General features: G+C 38.8%; 1 protein-coding gene across 1 annotated transcript; it reads left to right on the top strand.

Moving 5' to 3' along the window:
• Positions 1–15,473: 15,473 nt before the first annotated feature.
• On the top strand, positions 15,474–23,648 carry LOC118631656 (cytochrome c oxidase subunit 6C). Its single transcript, XM_036264155.1, has 4 exons — positions 15,474–15,557; positions 16,924–17,052; positions 19,103–19,231; positions 23,522–23,648. The coding sequence occupies exons 2-3, from the start codon at positions 16,939–16,941 to the stop codon at positions 19,214–19,216; spliced, it is 228 nt and encodes a 75-aa protein (XP_036120048.1). The 5' UTR covers positions 15,474–15,557; positions 16,924–16,938; the 3' UTR covers positions 19,217–19,231; positions 23,522–23,648.
• Positions 23,649–24,366: the final 718 nt, after the last annotated feature.

Here is a 24,366-nt window from a genome sequence, read left to right as displayed (position 1 = left end):
GCACCAAGAGGTGTCTGGTCCTATTCCTGGTCAGGGAATATGCCCAGGTTGCAGGCTTGATTCCCAGTAGGGGGAATGTAGGGGACAGCCAGTTGATGTTTCTCTCTGACATCAATGTTTCTATCTCTATCTCCCTTCCTCTCTCTCTAAAAAAATCAATAAAAACATATTTTAAAAAAAAGAGTATTGAGCTCTGGCTGGTTTGGCTCAGCAGTAGAGCGTTGGTTTGTGGATCAGAGTCTTGGGTTCGATTCCCATCAAGGGCACCAAATAAATGAATGAAGGAATGAATGAATAAATAAATAAATATTTAAAAAGTACTGAGATTATGTATAGTATTTTTTTTTATTGATGAGGGAGAGAGTGAGATTTGTTGTTCCTCTTATTTATGCTTTCATTGGTTGATTCTTGTATAAGCTACCCAGCAAAGGCTTATATATAATATTTTTAATCATATCTGTTTTATCTTTTATGTACCTTTTTTTAAGTTCTAGTAACATTCATGTACTAAAATTTTGCATTGGTCATCAAAAGAAGAAAATAGCTTAAAATTCTTTCAAAGAATAATTAATTTGGCCCTGGCTGGTTTGGCTCAGCAGTTAGAGGGTCGGCCCGCGGACCAGAGAGTCCTGAGTTCAGTTCCCGCTAAGGGCACGTACTGACGTTGTGGTTCGTCCCCGGCCCCAGTTGTGTCTGAGTGTGTCTCGATGTGTCTCTCTCACTCTCTTCCTCCCTCTCTTCCTCCCGCTCTATCTGAAGATAAATGCAAAAAAATGTCCTTGGGTGAGGATAAAGAAAAAGAATAATTACTTTGGCTCATATGAAAGACACTTTATACATAGTGAGAATACTATTCTTCCTGAGGATTTTAAGTGGATAGTTAAAAAAATCAGTGTATATTTTCTCATTTTGTATACTATTCATTTTAAGGACTTGTCAGCAGACAAGAAGAACGCTCTTAATAGATTGTCATTCTAACTGAAGAATTTTTTTGTCCATTAGAACTATCATGGGCATGGTTCTTTTATGCCATATGTAAAATACAATATGTTTCAAATCCTTCAAGAAATACAATATTTTCAAATCCAGAGAATTATCTTTTCTCAGAAAAATATTTTTGCACACAGAAAAGCAATAATCTCATTAACTAGAATGTGAAATGAGACAAACGACAGGACAAACAAGAAACAAACACATCGTCATACAAGAAGAATGTGCTAGCGTGCTAGAGCTTAAGTCTTGCTGATGTTGCGACAAATAAAGTGATATATCCACAAGATGTAACAATGTGTAAAAGTTTTATAAGTATTTTTGAGGGAGTTTTGTGTTGGAGGATGGCTATTCTTGTTAAGTATTCATTATTATATTTCAGTCTAAAGAATGATAATTTTACTTCAGATATGATTCAGCAAAGACCACTGTGTAATCATTAGAGCCATCAACAAACATTCATGTGCAGTTGGTCCAAATGTTACAAAAGCTGTTTCTGAGTTCTTGTTTGTACCCACCATTTTAAGATTACATCAGAATGAAAGCATTCAAGACTTGAACTGACTTCAAAAACTAAACTTAGTCTTCTAGTTAGTTTAGCTTTTTTCTTTTATTTGTTCCTGTTTTCCATTTGGCTTCCATATCCTGCTCTAGCTTGATGCCCCTTCTAGAATTTCATTTACAAATCTTACAGCCTTGGTTGGTGAAACATACTAATTAATATTGTGGTGGAGGCTAAGGATTTTAGCAATCTCATGCCTCCTGCTTGGAAAAACACCTGCTATTTTTCCACCCATGTCTAGTAACATGTTGAACATGGCAAAATGCATCTAAAGTGGAGCTCAAAATACATTAATCAAAATGCACTTAAAGAGGACTATTTACACGATCTTTTGCCAATAATGGTAATTGTAAGGGCTTAAACCTTTCAATGCAACAGAAATATGAAATCTACTTTTCTTTAATAGATATTTTTTAAAAAGTAAAACAGGTCATTTTATGATGAAAAAAAAAAAAAAAAAAAAAAGAAATCCCAAGTAATGCTTAGGTCAACAGCATTCCAGCATTATATATATATATATTTTTTAATCCTCACCCGAGGACATTTTTCCATTTTTTGTACAGATAGAGTGGGAGGGAGAGAGAGGAAGGGAGAGAGAGAGAAACATCGACGTGAAGGGACACATCGAGTGGCTGCTACCCGCACGACCAACCAGGGCCGGGGACAAACTGCAACCAAGGTACATGCCCTTAGCGGGAACCGAACCCGGGTCTCTCCGGACCGCAGGTGGACGCTCTAACCGCTGAGCCAAACCGGCCAGGGCGCATTCCAGCATTATAAAATGGACATTTCCATGGGCTTTGTAAATCCCTGTAAATGTATTATGCAATACTAAATTAAGGGACAAATTCCAATTCCATAGGTCTTTGGTCTGCCTGGAAATCCAGACAACCAAGCTCAGATTTGTAGTTTTATGCTTGAAGAAACTTTGTCTATGACCACATCTCCAAAGATTTTGGTTAGTACTATGTACATTCATCATATTTTAGTTGAAATTTAATAAACTTAAAATTACTTGCATTAATTTGCCTACTAAGCTTTTAGCAGATCCAGAAGGTGCCATATAGTTTTGGTTGAATCTAAGGTCACCTTATCTGCATGCTGTCTTGTGATAGTGACGGTACATGCTATTTCAGTGTTTTTTGAGCAGCATGTAGGAGCCAGTCTTTTAGTAGGCTTAAAACCTTCTGAAAAATAGTTTGGTGGTTTTATAAGCACTTCAGGCTGTAGCTCCTGAGGTTATAGTTAAGTTTTCGACTCTTGGATTTCTCCAACCTTAGCTTTCTGATGAAAAGGAAAAATAACCTACTCTTGAAATTCTAAATTCAGTGAACCTGGAACATAGCACGTTTTTTTTGTGGGATGACTTGGCTACAGTAGTTGGCCGTCCATAAACCAAGGGAGATGGAAAGGATACTCTGTGAATCTGTGCTGGAGATGCAGCGATCTACATTGCCAAGTTCAAAGCTGTATTTGCCAGGTTACCTTATTATCCAAATCCTCATGTATTTGAAAACTTTATGTGTCCCTTGAGACCTTCTGATGAATATGATTCTACCATACTTCCAAGAACCTAGGATTAACTCATGAAAAAGTAATACATTTACCTTGAGCTTTGATTGGCAGTGTTTGTGTTAACATTGCCCCGGTGTTCTGACTAATGTGTGTGCGTAAACACAAAGGAATGACAAGTTGGTTCCAAAACAACAGTTTAAAAAAGTATGAGGAAAAAAACTGTATGTTGCTTGCTTAAGGCTATTTTCTTCATAATTTAAAAATATATTTTCCAAGATGGCATACTCTGGTTTTTCTAACATTTAACTGAAAGTTTCTTTTAGAAATATAGAAAAATCTAGTTCAAAAATGTATTCCTTGACTTCTACTTTTAAAACACCTATCACAATTCTCAGGTGTTTTAACACGTATGCCATTTATAGCAATACTGATAATTTACTAAAGGGGTAGAAAGACAAACCCAAAATGATAATGCTTACATGCTTTTCACAATCTTTTTTTTTTTTTTTCCATCCTCACCCGAGGACATTTTTCCATTTTTGTTCAGATAGAGTGGGAGGGAGAGAAAGGAAGAGAGAGAGAGAGAGAGAGAGAGAGAGAGAGAGAACATCGATGTGAAAAGGACACATCGAGTGGCTTCCTCCAACACAACCCCAACCAGGGCCAGGGACAAATTGCAATCGAGGTACGTGCCCTTGACCAGAATCGAACCCGCGACTCATTGGTCCGCAGGCCAATGCTCTAACGGCTGAGCCAAACTGGCCAGGGCTCAATCTTTTTTCTAATTAAGACTTTTCCATTGATTTTTAGAGAGAAAGGAAAGAAGAGGGAAAGAGAGAGAGAAACCTTGATTGAGAGCAACACATTGATTGGCTGCCTCCTGCACACCCCCTACCAGGGATCAAGCCTGCAACTTGGGCATGTGCCCTGACAAGGAATTGAACCAGCAATCTCTCGGTGCATGGGATAATGCCCAACCAATTGAGCCACACCAGCCAGGACTCAACCTGTTTTTAAACTGTATTTATTGAGATGACATTTGTTCATAAAATTATACAGGTTTCAGGTATACAATTCTACAATACTTTGTCCGTATGTTGTATTGTGTATTTACCCAAGTCAAGTCTCCTTCCATCACTATTTATCTCCCTTTTACCTTCTTCTACTTCTACACTTCCCTCTGGCCAATACCAAGTGTTTGTGTCCATGAGTCTTTTTTTTTTCTTTGCTTAATTCCTTCGCCTTTCCCACCCAGTCCTTAAACCTCTCCCTTCTAACAGCTGTCAGTCTGTTTTCTGTATCTATGAGTCTGTCTCCCCTTTGTTTGTTAGTTTATTTTGTTCATTAGATTCCACATATGAGTGAAATTATATGGTACCTGTCTTTCTCTGACTAACTTATTTCACTTGGCATAGTACTCTCTAGGCCCATTTATGCTGTCATAAATGTAAGATTCCTTCTTTTTTATGGCTGAGTAGTATTCCATTGTATAAATACACTACAGCTTTTTTAGCCACTCATCTACTGATCACAATCTTACACAAAGTGAATGACAGAGTTGTGGTCAGTACTAGTAACATCTGAATTTTCTCACTGTAGTAATGATGACATTGATTATAATGATGATTACTAACATTTATTAAATGATTATTATGTATCATTTTGTTCCTCACAAGACAGGAATCATCAGTAAATTACTTTACAGATGCAACAACTAGGTACAAATATGTTAACTTGTCCATGGTCACACTGCTAAGCTTATATCATTAAACCATGAAGCTTTCTAGCATTAATTCCCTTTTGAGCCCATCCAAGATCAACTCAAATTTGCATAAAAATCCAGTGTGCCTACATAAAGGAAAAGAAAATGGAGTTTGGTGAACACATAGCATTGTCTTTGCCACAACTGGAAAATAATCAAATTCTTGGAAAGCAGAGTGAAAAGGTAGAAAGTACAACTGGGTTGTGACAATTTACAGTTTTGTACAAAATGTGAAATGTATCTAATTCAATATATACATTACCTCCTCTACCTACAGAGGTTTATTAGGGCTTAGCAGCTACAAGTTTGCACTAATTTAGTCTTAGAGCCAGTGGTCAAAGTAGAATAGAGTTATTAAATTGCCCATGCACTCCAAAAACTCTACCCAGGTAGAGTCTTTTTTTTTTTTTTTAAATAAAAAGAGTTCATTTTTAGAGCCATTTTAAAAAATTAAATTTATTGGGCTGATATTGGTTAATAAAATTATATAGGTTTCAACCCAGGTAGTCTTCATTCTATTTTTATGAATTTATAGGTCATCCTCAGTGCAAGCTGAGATTACTCAAGTTATAGGAAGCAAACAGATAAGGGTCACATGTGTTTCCTGTCATGTAGAAAACTAAATTGGAAATTACATTATATAGGTTTACGTACCTTTGATTTCTTGCTGTATAAAAATAAAATTGATCTATAAGAACTTAAATATTTGAGGACTTCTGGTACTAAATATGATGGAGTAAGTATTATCAGATGCCCTATCCTGACATTAAAAAAAAACCTATTAAACTGAACAAAATATACAGAACAACTGTTTTTAGGCATTGGATAATATGTATTACATGAGTGCAATCCTTCAGAGAAAAGTATGAAATAAGAGCTCTGTATTCAACCTGGGGCATTTTCTGAACTATGTGCAGGGAACTGGAATAGTTAAATAGATTGAAGATTGGAGTTGCTAAGGTGGCTGATATTGCAGTACATGGTACATAAAAAGGAGGGAGCCCCAAAGAATTAGCCCCAGGAATGTGCATAAAGGTTTCCTTTGGGCCCTTGGCCACATTCTAAGCTGTATGTGTGCTGTGCAAGACCCTGTGAGGCATATCAGGAAATAACAGCTGGAAAAGCTGAAAACAAACCTAGATTTTAGAAGTTGCACAATGCTATGAAGACATTGGAGTTCTGATCTACTCAGAGTAGAGAAGACCTTGATTGAACTCCAAAAAGAGGTAAGGACTATGTCATATAAATAAGGACTAAACTGTAGAATAAAAGAAGACCTGAAATAGACCTTTAGTAAAAGCTTAAAATAAACCTCAACAGGATCAGAGTGATCCATCACTACTTTAATATTCTGCCTGAACAAAATTTAACACTCTTTAGAGAAAGATAACAAAATCCAGTATCTTTCTATGTTTAGCATAAGTTTAAAAAATTACTGGATATATGAGAAAGAAGGCAAAAATTGATCCATAATCAAGAAAAAAAAAAGGTAAATTGAAGAAACTCACAAATGACCAAGATATTGGAATTAGTGAAGAAGGACTTTAACATCATAAATATGTCTTAAAATTTAAAAGATCTTTCTCCCTGTAGATTCTTCACATGAATCCATAGCCGCAGATGGCAATTTGACTAAAATGTCATGAGAGAGATTGATCCAGAGGCATCCAGTGAAGACCACTAAGCCAGACTCGGATTTCTGACCCACAGAAACTGTCAGATAATCATTGTTGTTTTAATCCACTGAAATAGTTAAAGTAAAACTTGAACGAATGTCTGAAGAGGAAGGATGTGTAAACTTAAAGACAGGCTAATGGAAATTAGTCAAATTAAAGCATACAGGAGAAGTATAATGTGAAAAAATAGGACAGAGTGCAAATGGAATAGTAGCAAATGATCTAAAGTGAGAGAGAAAATGGAGTAGAAGGGATATTTAAATGTATAATAACTTAAAATTTTCCAAATTTTATGAAATTCAGAGAACCTAAAGCAGAATAAATTCTTTGAAGACTGCACCTAGGTATATCATAGTCAAACTGCTAAAAACCAAAGATAAAGAGAAATCTTTAAAAACATCCAGAGAAAAGGACATAACACACTTAGAGATACAACAATAAGAGTGATGGCTGTCCTTTAATCAGAAACAATGGAAGCCGGAACAGAATGACATCTTTTAAAGTGATGAAAGAAAAAAGAATGTGTCAGCCTGAAATTTTATATCTAGTAAAAATGTCCTTCAAAATTAAAGGTCTTTGTTTCACCTTTGCCAGAACCAAGGATTCAGCTGACACAATCAGTGGGGTCAGGGTCAAGGATTTGGCTGGCATGGTGTTGGAGAGATGGCCTATATAGTTAGAAGATTAATTACCTGCAGGAGGATTGACAAATAATATCTTGAAGATAAAGGTAGTCAAGTTTTCAATGTTAGAGAAGGAAGTTACAAATATGCTAAGTACAAGACACTTATTAACTTTACAGGGGAGAAACATGGCATATGCCATCTTCTTTTCTGTGGTAAAATCTGCATAATATGAAATTTATCATTTTCACCATTTTTAAATATACAGTTCAGTGGCATTGAGTACAGTCACATTGTCCTGCAACTATCACCACTATTTCCAGAATCTTTTCATCTTCCTATAGTAAAACTCTGCACCCATTAAGAGTAACACTTAATTCACCACCACATCCCAGCCACTGGCAACCATCATTCTACTTTGTTTATATGAATTTGATACCAAGATACTAGGTAGCTTGTATGAACGGAATCATACAGAATTTGTCTTTTTGTGACTAGCTTATTTTATAATATATTTAAGATTCATCAATGTAATAGCATGTGTCAGAATTTCCTTTATTTTAAGACTGAATAATACTCAATTATATGTATGTACCACATTTTGTTTATCCATTCATCCACTGATGGACTTGGGAAGCAACTTGGATTGCCTCCGTGTTTTACCTGTTGTGAATAATACTGTTATGAACATGGGTGTACAAATATATCTTCAAGACCCTGCTTTCAGTTCTTTTGGGTATATTCCCAGAAATGGAATTGCTATATCATATGGTAATTCTATGTTTAATTTTTTAGAGAACTACCATAGTATTTTCCAGAGTGACTGCACCATTGTTCCAATTTTTCCACATCCTCTTCAACAGTTGTTATTTTCTGATTTGTTTTTTGTCTATTTATTTAATTTTAATAGTAGCCATCCTAATGGGTGTAAAATGTTATCTCATTGTGGCTTTCCCTAATATTGTGCATTTCCCTAATTACTAGTGATGTTGAGCATCTTTTCATGTGCTTACTGACCATTTTGATATCCTTTTAGAGAGCTGTCTATTAAATCCTTAAGCCCATATTTGAATTGAATTAAGTAGTATTGGGAAAACTGAATAGTCATACACAAAAGAATGAAGAATGTTGTTGTTGTTGTTGAGTTGTAGTTCTTTATTAATTTTAGGTATTATCCCCTTATCAGATATAGGATTTGCAAATATTTTTTCCTATTCTATAGGTTGCCTTTTCACTGTTGATTCTGTCTTACAATGTATAGAAGTTTTAAATTTTTATGTAGTCTAATTTACCTGAATTTTTTGTTGCCTGTGCTTTGATATTATATCTAAGATATCACTGCCAACTCCAATGTCATGAAGCTTCTCTTATGTTTTCTTGTAAGGGTTTATAGTTTTAGCTCTTACCTTTAGGTCGTTGATTTAGTTTGAGTTAATTTTTGCATATGCTATAAAGGAAAGGTCCAACTTCATTCTTGTGTATGACTATTCAGTTTTCCCAATACTACTTATTGAAAAGACTGTCTGTTCCCCATTGAATGGTCTTGGCAAACTTGTGGAAAATCATTCAGCTGTATATGTGAGGGTTTATTTTGGGGGTCTCTATTCTGTTGTGTTGGTCTATATGTCTGTCTTCATGCCAGTTCCACACTGTTTTGATTACGGTAGCTTTGTAATTGAGACGTATGAGTCCTCCATTATTCTTTTTCAAGATTGTTTTAACTATGTAGGGACAATGCACCATCTTAACTAAGTAGTAAAAGTTAACAGCAGTAATGAGGACAATAGACATTGTGTGCCTCATGATAGGATGCCCCGACAAGGACATTGCACCACTTCTGTGTTATTTCTGCCAAACAAACAAGCAAACCAACAAAACTTCTCTTAAAAAATGAAGACATATCAGACAAACCCAAATGAGCAATATTCTGTAATAAATAACTGGCACATACTCTGCAAAAATGCCAAAGTCATGGACAACAAAAACAGAGGTAATCTTTCAGATTAAAGGAAATTAAAGAGACTTGATAGTTAAATGCAACTTGTATCTGGGATTGGATTGTAGATGTATAAAGAACATTATTAGGACAGTCAGAGAAATCTGAGTAGGATCTGTGGATTAGATGATGGTATTGTTTCAGTGTTAATTCTCTGAACCTGGGTCATTATCTCTCATAACTTACTTTCAAATGGTTAAAATTATATTATGTATAACTATACATATTTTACAAGATTATATTCTATGGCCCTGGCCGGTTTGGCTCAGAGGTTGGAGCATCGGCCTGCAGATCAGAGAGTCCCAGGTTCAGTTCCTGCTAGGGGCATGTACCAAAAAAAAAAAATTATATTCTATATAATATTTACATTACAATATGTAGAATGCATATACAATAGAGAGAGATGATTAAGCAAATGCGGCAAAAATGTTAACAATTAAATTCTACCACTTAAAAGGGGTACTTGGGAGTTCTTTGTAATATTCTTGCAATATTTTCTAAGCTTAAAATTAACTCAAAGTAATTTTTTTAAATAGAAAAATTATGGCCAAAATTAAGCATTTTCAGAAAAACAAAAGCGGAGGGAATTTGTTGGCCCCAGACCTACACTGCAGGAAATACTTAGGCAGTTCCCAGGGCAGTAGAAATGATCCAGATGGGAGCCTGGGTCTGCAGGAAGGAGAGCACTGGAAACGGTGAGATTTCCAAACTACCTTTCACTGTGGTGTTTAAGCACTTATGTGTAGCTCCTCTCCTTCCAACCCCCTACAAATAAGGGTAAAGCTATAAATCTGCAAAAGCAGAAGGCATCAGTTGATCAGAGGTTTTAACAAATTTCAGGAGACAAAGTGGGTGGTGAATCAGGGAGGTGGAAACCTCACTTAGAAGAATGCATGGTGGATACTGTAGTTGAGGAGATTGTACAACTACCCCTCAGAAGCTTAGAGAGGCTTAGGACTCAGATGTGCCAGGTCTGCGGAGACAGCAAATTATGGGGCTGAAAACAAAGTTAGTGGAAAGTCTGTAGGCAGAAGATTCAACACTGCAGACAATGCTTCACTCTCCCCAAGCAGAAAAAGAGAGACACTGATAGCAACAGTGAGAGAGAGAGAAAGATTGAGTGATTGACTGATTTCATTTCAAAAGAAATGGAGACATCATTCTCTCTCTCTCTCCCCCTCCCCCTCCTCCTCCCCTCCCCCTCCCCCTCCCTGCCTTTCAGTGTGTGTTTAGAACAATAAAGATCTGCTCCCCTAGTAAATTTCAATATATCACAGTATTGTTAACCATAGTCACTGTGCTTTACATGAGATGCCCAGAACGTCCTCATCTTATAACTGAAAGTTTGTACCCTTTAACCAATATCTCCCCATTTTGCCCACACCTCTGCCCCTAACAATCACCATTCTTCTCTCTGATTATGAGTTAAATTTTTTTTAGATTCCACATAGAAATGAGATCATACAGTATTTGTCGTTCATTTAGCATAATATCCTCCATGTTTATCCATGTTGTCACAAATAACAGGATTTCCATTCTATGACTGAATAATATTCTATGGTATATAATTTTACAATGTGTGCATCTATTAAAGCATCACATTGTACACCTTAAATAAAATAAAAAATTACATTGTACTACCTAAGTATATACAATTTTTATTTGTCAATTATACCTCAGTAAAGCTGAGGTGGTGGTGAGTAGAACTTAAACAAATGTGTAAAACCAAAACAGAAAGAAAAGAAAGAAATGGAAAGAACTTCCTAGTGAGAGATTGAGCAGTGAGCATGTGTTAGCACATAGCCCTCTGCATTCCATCTTATAAAGTTTGTTAAAGAGAAAATCACAGGCCTGAAATGGTATCATTTCAGCCCATGATACCAAACCTAGATTTAACACCTGACCTAATTGCAGCTTTAGTCTTCACCAGAAACACAATTTTAATTAACTGGGCAGTGCCAATGAGGTATCTGTCACATGGGTCCTCCCCATCACCCACAGAAAGAAGCAGCAATCTGCGCGGTAAAACCCTTGCCGTTTCCTTCCCCCTAAAAGATGTCCTGTTCTAAATATAATCCTTTTTTTTCTTAAGAACTCCCTGCCACACCCTTCTTTCTATAAAAATCTTTCATTTGTATAACCCCTCGGACTCACTTCCTGAGGTCAGTAAGGACTCTGCTCAAAGGTCACCTCCTCAGAGAGGGTGTTCCTGGCCCCCAAGGGAAAGGGCACTCCACCAACATGGTTCATTTCTGCACAGCACTGACCACTGTCGAAAGGGATAGCATGTATTTATTTGTGTGCCCTGTGTCCCATGTGAGAGCAGGAACTTTGTCTTTTTCTTTCACACAGTATCTCTAGTGTGTCGAACATTGCTTGGCACACAGTTGATGTTGGCAAGTATTTGATGAATGAATAGATGATCTCATGCTGATCTCCATCTTCCAAACTTTCTTTTGTGTTAACTAATTCCATCTCATTTTGGTCCTGAACTCGACTCTGTTGTATTCTCTTCTCCTTAATGAAATTACCAGCTGCTGGAGCACAGGGTCTGGATTTTACAATTCCCTACCACCTCCCAGAATGGCTGGCACAGACTGGGGAAAATATTAAGTGCTCAGTAAATACTTTTTGAACTGCAGTGGGAGGATTTGGTTTAGCTTATTCTTTTTTTTTTTTTTTTTTTTTTATTTTATTTTTTTTTAATCCTCACCGGAGGACATTTTTTCCATTTTTTGTTCAGGTAGAGTGGGAGGGAGAGAGAGGAACAGAGAGAGAGAGAGAGAAACATCGATGTGAAAGGAACACATCGAGTGGCTGCCACCCGCACAACCGACCAGGGCCGGGGACAAACTGCAACCGAGGTACATGCCCCTAGCGGGAACCGAACCCGGGTCTCTCAGGACCGCAGGCCGATGCTCTAACCGCTGAGCCAAACCGGCCAGGGCATGGTTTAGCTTATTCTTTACAATGAAGTTTAAAACATCACACATAGATTTGTTCATCCTTCATATGCATAGTTTGAACATTGAGTACATTTTAAACTCAGGCGTTTTGTAATCCAGAGAAGGCATAAATGGAAGTGTGGTGGAGTATACACAAGGGACCAGGTCTACCCATTTTTCAGGTAGTAATGGATGAAGTGGTCCTTTTTGAAAGGTTTTTTTTGGGGCCATTGATTTTAAATTTGGCCCAGTTTCAGGGTGACCATGCAGTCCTTTGACATGGACTTGCACATAGAAAACCCTAAGATTTCCACCAAAAAACTAAATGAGATTAACACATGTATAGTGCTTGACAGACAGACATGAATATTCATTCCTCCCCTCGTCCTTTTTACTGCCCTGCATTCCTTCCTTTCTTCCTTCCTTCTTCCAATAGTAGTGCTTACTTATCCTTCTAGGAACCAAACCATCCCCATTCACATCCATGCGGATCTAGCAGGGTCAAACACTATTCCAGTTGGGTATATGACTCAAGAGGATCCAAACAATGTAGCCAATCCCCATGGCTACAGCCATTTGTTGGGGATAGGCAAAGGACCCTGACCAAATCAATGAAATTCAATTCTACAACTTCTCAAAACACTGGGGGGAACGCTCTTTTTTCTTTTTTATACATTTACAAAGAGATTTATCATCATGTCACACATAATAAGGAAACATAAATACATTAATAACCAATCTTGAGGAAAGGATAAGTAAATTATAGCATATGAACTTAACAAAATTTTAAATCTAAAAATTAAAAAATATGAAAAAGTTATCACATGAAGAAAAATAACATAAAATTCTGATTATAATTATATAAAATATGTATGTTACTAGACTAATAAAGGAAGGGAAAAGTTTAGTAATGCCCACAAAATTATCTACTAGGATACAGTAAAATGCATATTTTCTTCATTTTTCTTTATTGTTGAAAGTATTACAGATATCCCCACCACCCACCCCACTGACATCCTCCTCCCTCTCCTATCTCTCTTGCCTTCACCATTCTGTTGTCTGTGACCACTGGTTATGCATCTATGCAAAGTAAAAATGGGTACCATTTCAGAGAAATGAAAGCAGACTTAGAAAGGTTAAGAAATGTGTCAGCTAGTAGGTTGTGAACTGGGACTCAAAATCCAGATCCATAGGCTCTAGCACAGAACTCATGTATGCCATCCTCTCTCTTCATCCCTTTCATTCATATTCTTTTTATGTATCACCTTCATTCATTCACCATAAAGTATTGTGATTGACCCTATACTTCCCTACCTAGGCAGTGTTACTAAATAACCACACAGCACTCCATGGAGTCTAGGCTCTGTTCCCTCAGTGTGTTTATCTTTGCCACATTCTCCTGACCATTTTCTCTCTCAGATTCTCCACTTCTCCAGGCCTCCCCATTAAACTGAGACTCAGCTATGTTTCCATGACTTCTCTGAAGCTTTCCCTGTGAACTCTGAAATTTATTCTTTTCTCTGGGCTGATCGTGGGAGTGGAAATGGAAAGTAAATGGGAACAAATTACCATCTGGACAGATCCCATGTAAAGATTTTTAGCTGGGTAAAACATTGATAAGAAGCCTTAAACAAATGTTGCTGAGGCTGTGGATGAAAAAGGGCCACATGCTAACCGGAGAAACTCAGGAGGCCTGCGTGGTGGTCTTGCAGACTCAGAGACCTAAAGTAACCACAAAGGATGGTCTGAAATGAAAACTTTTTAACTAAAAGCAGTTTATGGCAGGTAGTCATGTCTTAGGCTGGCATCTTCCCTGACAAAAGTCAATCTTTACCTTAACTGAGCCTGTCTGTTGTCTTTTTGCATCTATGATAACATATCTTTGGGATGTAAAAGTAAATGTCCTTTTTCCAGACCCCTCAAAGCATGGGCACTGCTCTTCAGAGACCACAAATCCCTTCATTGTTATTAATTCTTGACTGTTAACTAACTATCCTGTACCCACCTATGTAAAAGATGCATGTGTCTATCATTTTACTTTTCATCCAATCCCAGACGCGCCCCCGCCTTTGCTTTCTCCCACCCCCAATCTGTCACCAGTGGATTTCATGTAATTCACTTGCATCTTCTCTTTTGATTGTAATGTATAAAATCAGGTGCAAAACTGCCATCCTCTGGAGCATTATCTCAGTCTGTTGGGATTTTGCTTCCTGGAAACTGTCAACAGTTTTGGCTTAAATAAACTCACAAAAATTCTTCACAGGTTTGAATGTTTCTTAGGTTGACAAGGTACAAACCTACTTCTGACCATTTTTCTGTGTGGCTGAAAGGTTTCATTCTCCAGAATTCCTGACAAGAATGCACCTCCTTCAATACCTGTCCTACTATATAACAGAGCCTGGTACATAGTAAGGGCTCATTAAATGTACATTGAATCAATACCATTTGTGGCCCAGTGTATCTTACACAGTGCTTCCTGAGTTGATTTAAATAATGCCTTACAAATCCAGGTTATTTCAATAACAACCAAGCCTCACACCCTTAGAAGCTTAATAGCCTTACCCTTACGCACCTCTTTTTAATATACTTTCAGTTGCCTTCCTTTAAAATCTTTTTTTTTTTTAATTTTCACCCGAGAACACTTTTTTTTTGCATTTTATCTTCAGATAGAGCAGGAGGGGGAGAGGGAGGAAAAGAGAAAGAGAAACATTGATTGATGTGAGAGACACACCGACTGCTTGCCATCCACACAACCCCAACCAGGGCTGGGGACAGTCTGTCTGTGATTGAGGTACATGCCCTTAGCGGGTACCGAACCCGAACCCGGGATTCTGTGGGCCACAGACCTAGGCTCTAACCGCTGAGCCAAACCGGCCAGGGCCAGTTGTCTTTCCTTAAGACACTTGTGTTTTACTTAAAAAACCCCACACAAATATTTAAGTAAAAACCTGCTCAGCCCTGCCAGGCAGGTAATTGCATCTGCAGTCGCTTGGAATTGATATTAATCTGTTTGTGCTTGTGTCATCTGCTAGGCTCTGAGCTCCTAGAACTCGGCTGTTTTATTCACTCTTTACCCAAACCAAATCGTTATTCACCTAAGGGTAGTTATAATAGTGAAAATGTAGTAGGTTGTATACATTGTTCCGCAATCCATGGACCCAGGATGACTTGCATTGTATTTGTGCATTTAAAAATTTTTACTTATTAAATATCTCTGAGTTCTCTAGTAAGTTCATACCAACTCTGTATTAGTAAGATTAACATTTCCAATTTATTAAGAAAACAGACTCAGAAGATCAAGTCCTAAATCGAAGGTCACACAACCTCCTCACGCAGGTGAACTTCAGCAATGAGCCGCAGGGGGCGCCTCGGAGGCCTTTTGAACTCTTTCGGCCACCGTCGCCGGGTCTTCGGCGCCCTCTATTCGTGCGCCTGCGCGCTGCTGGAGCGTTGTCCGTTTCTTCGTCTGGAAGGACGTTGGTGTTGAGGTAAACTGTGTGTCTTTCGTGTACCCGGTCCGGGTTCCCATAACTGCCGCCTCCTGCCGCTCGCTCTCAGTCGCTTTGGCTTTGAGCCTGACTCGGCATCTCGGCGGTCGGGGAGCTTGGGACCTCTCGCCCGCGTCGACCCCTGCCCGACCCCCGCCGCGGCCGCGAAGCGGGGGCGTCCCGCAGGGCCTGTCCTGGGGCCTCGAGCGCGATGCCGGGCTTCGGGGGCGGCGGGCCTGGTCCCTGGGCCGCTGTGTTGTCCTGCCATTGTGACCTTGGTTAGGTCATTTGACCTGCCTGGCCCAGGTTCTCTCCCTCCTTTACTCGGCGGCCCAGGGGCTCGGGGGCAGCCAGCAGCGCCTGCGCTGTGTGGGAGCGTAGTGAAGGGTCACCGTGCCCGCGGCCGGAGCGAGGGCCGGCTCCCTGCAGCCTCCCGCGGCCCGGCCAGCGGCCGGCGCCTCCAGGCCTTGGAGCCGGGCCCCGGGCGGGCCCTCGGCGCGTCTGCTGGGTGTTCGCCGCTTCGTGTGCCCCAGTGTTCTCGATGAAGTGGGAGTAACAATTTGTTCCATAGGGTGGTCCCGAAGATTGAATGAATTGGGAAGTCTGTAGAAGAGTTAGTGCTAAAAATGTGTTTGCACTTGTCACTAACGTTTCCTGTAGTTGGGGGAGAGTTTCGCTTATATACTATTGTGCCGCAGTTATCTTATTTAGGGTAGTCGTTCAGCACGTGAGGGGGGATAGATGGAGCAGATGTGGGGTTCAGAACAAGTCACCCCAAGATATGCTTCTGGTGTGCGGATTGTTTTGAGCTAAGGGTAATTTTAACTTCAGGCCTAAGAGAAACATCTGCCTCCTCCCTTTAACTACTTAGAAGAATTTGAATGAGGGGCTTTGGCCATCATAAAAGATTATTACCCGTAATCTTTTCGACTCACCTATATGGCTGGCAAACTTTTATTTACTGAACATCCGTTCTTAACCTGCTATGACCCGTTGAAGCCCCCAAGGTGTATTACCCTGTCCCTAGCTCAGGCTGACCTACACCTAGATCTCCCTTTCTATCTCAGAACCTCTCCTGCATGTGGGGTTCCCGTACGTATGTATATAGTCAGTTATTTCCTCATGCTAATCTGTCTCATGTCTATTTGATTATTAGACCAGCCAGAAGATCCCTGAGGATAGAGAATTTGTTCTCCCCCCCCCCCCCCCCCCCGCCAAGTCTAAGCCATTAAACATCTTAGGCTTTGTTGGGGGAAATCAGTTCATTATCCATCCTTCCTGTGCCTCCCTAGATATTAAAATGCATTACGCATAAGAATTCTTTAGCTGTCTTATGTTGTAATACTTTTTTGTTTTATCTACCAAGGAGAACATAGCCACCATGTCTTCCGGTGCTTTGACAAAACCTCAGATGCGTGGCCTTCTGGCCAAGCGCCTGAGATTTCATATTGTTGGAGCCATCATTGTATCCCTGGGGGTTGCATCTTTCTATAAGGTATGTATGTTTGGTTTTTACTATGTGCTTATGGTCCCAGATGTGTTTTAAATTTAAAAATATATTTTATTTTCATAAGTAATATAGAGTCTTTTAAAGAAACTCTGTAACGTGCTTCTTCCTCTGATCCTTCCCCCACTCATCTCATGTAATAGGAAAGTACCTCTTTCCCTAGATAACTTGTCCTCCATCTTTAAATGAGGCTGCATTGGTTTGCTAGGGCTTCCATAACAAAGTACCACAAATTAGGTGGCTTAAACAACGGTTTTTTTTTATCCTCACCCGAGGACATTTATCCATTTTTTGTTCAGATGGGGGTGTGGGGAGAGAAACATCGACGTGAAAGGGACACATCGAGTGGCTCTCACCCACACAACCAACCAGGGCCGGGGACAAACTGCAATCGAGGTACAGCACGTGCCCTTAGTGGGAACCAAACCTGGGTCTCTCTGGACTGCAGGCTGACGCTCTAACCGCTGAGACAAACCGGCCAGGGTTAAACTACAGAAGTTTTATTTTCTGTTCTGGAAGCTAGAAATCTGTTTTCATCTGAGGCCTCTCTACTTGACTTGTAGATGGCTGTCTTTGGTTTCATATCTTTCTCTGTATGTATTAGCATTTCTCTCTCTGAATTTTCTCTTAATAGGACACTAGTCATACTTGATTAGCACCCACCCTAAAGATCTCATTTTAATTTAATTACCTCTTTAAAGACCTTATTTTCCAACACATGAATTTTAGGAGACAATTCAGTGCATAAAACAGACTATAATTGTGGAAGCTAACAACAACAAAAAAGATTGTTTTTATACCTGGACTTGTTTTGTGGGAACGGGAATGGAAGGTATTTTATCATACAGATTGCCTCTTCTTCTAAGAAGAGCCATGTGACAAATTACCTTACTGGGCTAGACCAGGAAATTCTAAACTGGTGATTAAGATTATTTATGGCCCTGGCTAGGTATCTTTGTTGGTTAGAGTGGCATCCCATACACCAAAAACGTTGTGGGTCTGATTCCCATCAGGGCACATACCTAGGTTGCGGGTTCGATTGGGAGGCAACTAATCAGTGTTTCTCTCACATCAATCCATGTTTCTCTCTCTAAAGTCAGTAAACATACCCTCCAGTAAGGATTAAAAAAAATGTTTCTGGAAGAGGTTGAAATAACAATTATGTCAGGTCTTAAAATCTAGGTTTGGTATCATGGGCTTTAGCACAAATACCAGCTTGTGCCTGTGGCTTTTCTTTCTTTCTTTTTTTAATCCTCACCTGAGGATATTTTTCCTTTTATTTGCAGATAGAATTAGGAGGGAGGGAGGGAGGGAAGGAGGGGTGGGGAGAGAGAGAGAGACAGACATCACTGTGAAAGAGACACATCGATTGGTTGCCTCTTGCATGACCTGGACCAGGGCTGGGGAATGAACCACAACTGAGGTTCATGCCCTTGACTGGAATTGAACCCATGATTCTTTGGTCCGTGGGCCAATGCTCTAACCGCTGAGCAAAACTGGCCAGGGCAGTGGCTTTTCTTTTTGACAGCCCCTTCAAGAATTGTTGCCACAGGAGAAAAAAAAAGAATTGTTGCCAAAGAATTACATTTTAATGCTTTGCCTTCTGTAGATTTTAACATTAATGTCTTTTTCTAAAATAAAGTATTTTTTATTGAGGCAAAATACACATAACAAAATTTAACCATTTTTAAGTATGTGGTTCAGAGGTATTAAATACATTTCTTAATGTTGTGCAATCTTACAGATTTCTGATGATTTCTTTGGCTCCTGCCAGTCTACCTTCCTTCCCCCCATCTAGGCAGACACCCAACAAGGAATTATACCTCCTTAGGCAAGGAGAGCCCTTCTTGCTGAGTAGTTTCCTCGAGGCCTCTTTCCCTTTCCTTGCACCTGTGTCAGTGTCCCCATCTTTTGTCTTAGGAAATACAGGGGTCAAGTTAGAGATGAACACAAACATATTGTGATTTATATTGTCTTTAGAAAATAAGTTTCTAATAATCTAAAAAAATAAGCCATAATGGGATATGCTATTTTCTAGTTTGGTGTGGCTGAACCAAGAAAGAAGGCATATGCAGATTTCTACAGAAATTATGATTCAATGAAAGATTTTGAGGAGATGAGAAAGGCTGGTATCTTTCAGAGTGCAAAGTGATCTTGGAATGTAAAGGTAATATGACATTACTACTTAAAAACCATTTAATGTGGTACAATACACATAAAATTTACCATTTTAACTGTTTTTAAATGTATAGTTTAGTATTGTTAAGCACATTACGTTGCATAACCAGTCTCAGAACTTTTCATCTTGCAAAACTGAAACTCTGCCCATTTAAACAACTCTCCATTCCCTCTTATTCCTGGCAACCACCATTCTACATTGTACAGTATTTGTCTTTTTTGTGACTGGCTTCTTTCACTTAATGTAATGTCCTCAAGGTTCATCTGTTACAGCATGTGTCAGAATTTCCTTTTTAAGGCTAAAGTGTATTTTATGTATACAGTGTATACTACATTTTATTCATTTATCCAACAGACACTTGGATTGCTTCTGTTTTTTTACTATTATGAATAACACTAGTATGATGTTTATAAATCTCTTTGAGACCTTGCTTTCAATATATTCGAGTAAATACACAGAAGTGGAGATGCTGGATCATATGGTAGTTCTTTCTATTTTTAATTTTTTTAAGGATCTGCCATACTGTTTTGCGTAGTTGGACTATTTTACACTGTGCCAATTGTGTAAAAAGGGTTTTAATTTCTCCACATCCTTAGTAAGTTTGTCTTCTGTTTAATGATGGTGAGCATCTTTTATCATGTCTGTTGGCCATTTATATATGTTCTTCGGGGCAATGTCTGTTCAAGTCCTTTGGCCGTTTTTAATCTGTCTCATGTAGTTAACTTTAATTTCAACTTGCAGGCCCCATTTCAGCTTGCTACTCCCATTGCAAACCTAGTAGCAGTGAGCTCTGTATCCTTTAGTTTGTATCTGAGAATGTCTTTAATTTCTTCCTCATTTTTGAAGGACAGTTTTCCTGGATATAGTATTCCCCTCCTTTGATGGGATGTTTTTTGTGAGCATTTTAAATATATTATCTGACAGCCTTCTGATGTGCAAGGTTCATGCTGATATATCCATTGATAATCTTATCGAGGTTCCCTTGTAGGTTGTAAATCTTTTTTTTTTCATTTGCTGCTTTGAAGATTCATTGTCTTTGGTTTTTGACAGTTTAATTATCATGTGTCTTGGTGTGGATCTCCTTGGGTTCATCCCAGTGCCAAGTAACTTCTTGTATTTGTATATCCATTTCTTCACAATTTAGGGAGTTTGGGCTGTTGTTTCTTCAGATAAGTTCTCTGTCCCTTCTGGGCTTCCATAATGTATATATTGGTCTTTTGGTGGTACCCCATCAGTCCTTTAAGCTCTCATTCACTTTGTTGTTGTTGTTGTTCTTTATTGATTTTAGAGAGAGAGGAAGGGAGAGGGAGATAGAAACATCGATGAGAGAGAACATCAGTTGGCCGCCTCCTGCATGCCCCCCCCGCTGGGGATCAGGCCCACAGCCTGGGCATGTGCCCTGACTGGGAATCAAACCAGTGACCTTTTGGTGCATGGGTCGACGCTCAACCACTGAGCCACACCGGCCGGGCTCACATTCACTTTTTCTTTTTGCTTCTTAGACTTAGTAATTCAAATGAACCGTTTTCAGATTTGCTGAATCTTCAGATTTGTTTGATTCTGTTGTTGAACTCCTCTAGTGAGTTTACCAATTCAGTTACTGTATTTTTCTATAGAATTTTGATTTTAAAAAAGATTTTTCTTTGTTGATATTCTCATTTTGTTCATTTATTGTTTTCCACATTTTGTTTAGTTGTCTCCGTTCCTTAGCTCATTGAGCATATTTAAGACAGTTGTTTGAAAGTCTTTGTCAAGTAAATCAGAGGAAGGTTTTTTTTCTTTCAATGTCGGTTTGTAGAGATTTATTTTGTTCCTTTGAAGGGGCCATGTTTTCTCTTTTTATGTCTTGTGATCTTTTTTCCCTTAATCCTCACCTGAGGATATTTTTCCATTTATCTTCATATAGAGTGGGGGCAGAGAGAGAGAGAAAGAGAGAGAAAGAGAAAGAAAGAGAGAAAGAGAGAAAGAAAGAAAGAGAAAGAAAGAAAGAAAGAAAGAAACCGAAACATCGATGTGAGAAAGATAACATCAACTGGTTGCCTTCCTATACGACCTGTCTAGGGCTGGGGCCGAACTGCAACCAAGGTATGTGCCCTTGACTGGAATCAAACCCACGACTCTGGTCAGAGGGCCAATGTTCTAACCACCGAGCCAAACCAGCCAGGGTATGTCTTGTGATCTTTTGTTGAAATTTAGGCATTTGATCAAACAGCCACTTTTCCCATTGTTTGCGGACTTGCTTCATGCAGAAGATCTTAACAGCCTGGCATAAAGGCTTAGGGTAGTCTCAAACCTTTTTTTGGGATATGTCTTCCTTACCCTTTGCTGATGCTTTTGTTCTAGTTCCCAGGTATACTCAGTTGCTTTCAAGAGTCCCTAAGATTCTCACCCCTGCTTCCCAGAAGTAGCCTTAGCTGTCCTTTTGTAACCCTCAGCCCATAATCTCTTGCTCATTTGGTGTCCATGAGTCTGCAGTCCTTCTGAAGCTCTCATGTTGTGGGACCCGTCATGGGCAGTTTGCAGGCTATCTAAATGATACCACCATTCCCATCAATGCTCTGAGATAGGCAAGATAGAAAACAGTGCCTAAAACAAGCAGAAACGTTGCAAGGACATTCCTCTTCTCCTCGTGCTCTGAGGGAGGAGCAAGGAATTGGCCAGGTTCCTCCTGACCATACTGTATTGTACTGAGGGGAGGGCATGGGGGAAGGGTGAGGAAAAAGTTAATGAAATTTCCTGCTGTTTTGGGTGGCTTTTCTTGTTTAGGTGTTTGCTTGATTGAAGCAGCTTCATAACTGGTTTCTAGAGTTCTCACAGACACATTGGTCCTTATATTGATGCTTTAAGTTTTTGATACCTTTTGTTAGTTGGGCGTCCATAAGTGACTTATTTTGGTTTGGTGTGTCATATCCACTAAGTGCTTATGCATCATGGACAGTGTGAATTAAGGTTTTATATAGTATAGAAAAGGACTGAAGGGATTGTGTGCTGATGAAAGGTCATCCACCAAATTTATGTGAATGCATGTGTCAAGCACCTGATGAAACTATTTACATCAGGAATCTTACCATTCATGTATTTTGTATTCAAGCTCAACAAAAAAGCAAGATAGAACAATATAAGTAGATTAAAGATTCTCTCCATCACCTCACTAAGTTTGATGTGACAAGGGGAATGTGAATCTATTTTTTCAGGCAAACTGTACCTGAAGGAGCATCTCAAATGTCAAATGCTATCTATCGATCTATCTATCTATCTAATCTATGTATCCATCTAATCTATCTGTGTAATCTATGAATCCATCCATCCATCCATCCATCTAATCTTTCCCAAGGCCTGGGGTTTAGGGGAGACCTACTACATTGGACTTAGATCAGTTTTCTGAAAGACTCAAAGGTAATTTTGAATAAGTAACTTTTGCCTAATATAAGATTCAGTTCTATAACCCATTTCTGTGGTTGTTTATCTGAGTATCTGCAGTGCAGATATGCAGATAGATGTATGCACTAATTAGCCCATAGAATTACTTAGAAAAAGTACAAGGAACTTTATTTCCAATTGTTGGAAAATTGATGAGGAATTATGCCGTTTTCATACCATGACCATTAAGTCCATTAGAAATGATAATTCACAAAGGAACATGAAGAAATTAATTTAACATAGAAAATTAGTAATGTTAAGGATAATCTGTATTAAATAAATTACACAGAAAAAATTACTGAAGGTAAAAAGGTCAAGAAAATGTTAATGGTTCTCTGTATGGAATCTTAACATTGTGTTTTCTTATAACTTTGAAATTTTCAGATTTTCTACAGTGGGTAAGCATTTCGTGGTTAGATGTTAACAGGGTGATTTTAAATATTTGATTTTTACCTTTTTATATAAGAAGTTAATTGTGTTTAAAAACTAATAACAGATTTGGAGGCAGAAATAGAAATTGTTTGAACAGATGGGCTTCTGCTTTTAAGAAGAGTATGTGGGTATGAGAAGGAAAGAGAGGGACAGGACTTGAGAGAGAAGGGAAAAAAAATTTTTGGAACGTGAAAGCAAAAAGCCAGAGTAAGGTGTGGTAATGCCCAAGATGGAAAAGAGGCTGGTCAGGGAGTTTGGTGGAGAATAGACCTTTGAGCCCAGGTAGCCTGAACTGGGTTTCTCTTGGGCTACAGGTGAGTGAGCAAAATGTGGGTCACTAGTAGGAACAGACCCAGGTGATCTCAGGGGTGGTGAGATATTGAGAGAATGCTTTCATTAATGTAGCTGCTGTGTTTTTCTCCACAGAATTTCTTTGGGTTGAATTCCATGGAAGTTTCTTATTGACCTGTGTTCCTGAACTATGAACCATGAATATTTGAGCTGAGGAATAATTTCTCTTGATAAATAAACAATTAAATACTGTGGACAGTAAGTGTTTGCTCAGTTATTCTTAATGATGTGATTTTGGGCACTTGCATCAGAATTGGTTAGGGATTTTAACTGTTCAGTATTAAAAATTTCATTAATTTAGGACTTTTATTACTCTGTTATTTTGTTCATTTTATTGAGATATGCTGCTAAGTACAGTTTCTTGGTCCTGGGTCATTGATTTTAAGGGGCCTGCATTAGCCTACACGACTATTAGCTTTTAGAAGCGATAGCAATCATTTTTCCAATAAAATATGTCCTTGGGCTTTATTGTCACTGGTAGCCCTACTGGATCAACTACCATACAGATGTAATACATAACTGAAATTTTAAGTTCTTTACTTAGTATTACTTTATTAAAGAGCTACCAGTATGTACATGCAATTTGGAATGTATATCTTTTCCTGTTACTTAACTGAAATTGCATAGTGCCTGCTAATGACTGACAGTGTGTTAAGCTTTCAAAAGAAGTTTTATGACCTTTCTCCCATTTATTTTTTGTTGTGATAAAAGTGATACCACAGAGAGCTCTAAAAATCAAGTTTAGCCCTGGCCAGTGTGGCCCAGTTGGTTGGAGCGTTGTCCCTTACACCAAAAGATGGCAGGTTTGATTCCTGGTCAGGGGACATACCCAGGTTGTGGGTTCAATAACTGGTGGGGGTGCATACTGGAGGCAACTGATCGATGTTTTCTCCCCCAAAATCAATTTTAAATTAAGTTTA

This window comes from Molossus molossus, unplaced genomic scaffold, assembly GCF_014108415.1.
Source record: "Molossus molossus isolate mMolMol1 unplaced genomic scaffold, mMolMol1.p scaffold_m16_p_16, whole genome shotgun sequence".
In the NCBI taxonomy this organism is placed as follows: Eukaryota; Metazoa; Chordata; class Mammalia; order Chiroptera; family Molossidae; genus Molossus; species Molossus molossus.
Note: the sequence above shows the minus strand (reverse complement) of the source record. Positions and strands in the feature narration are given on the sequence as shown.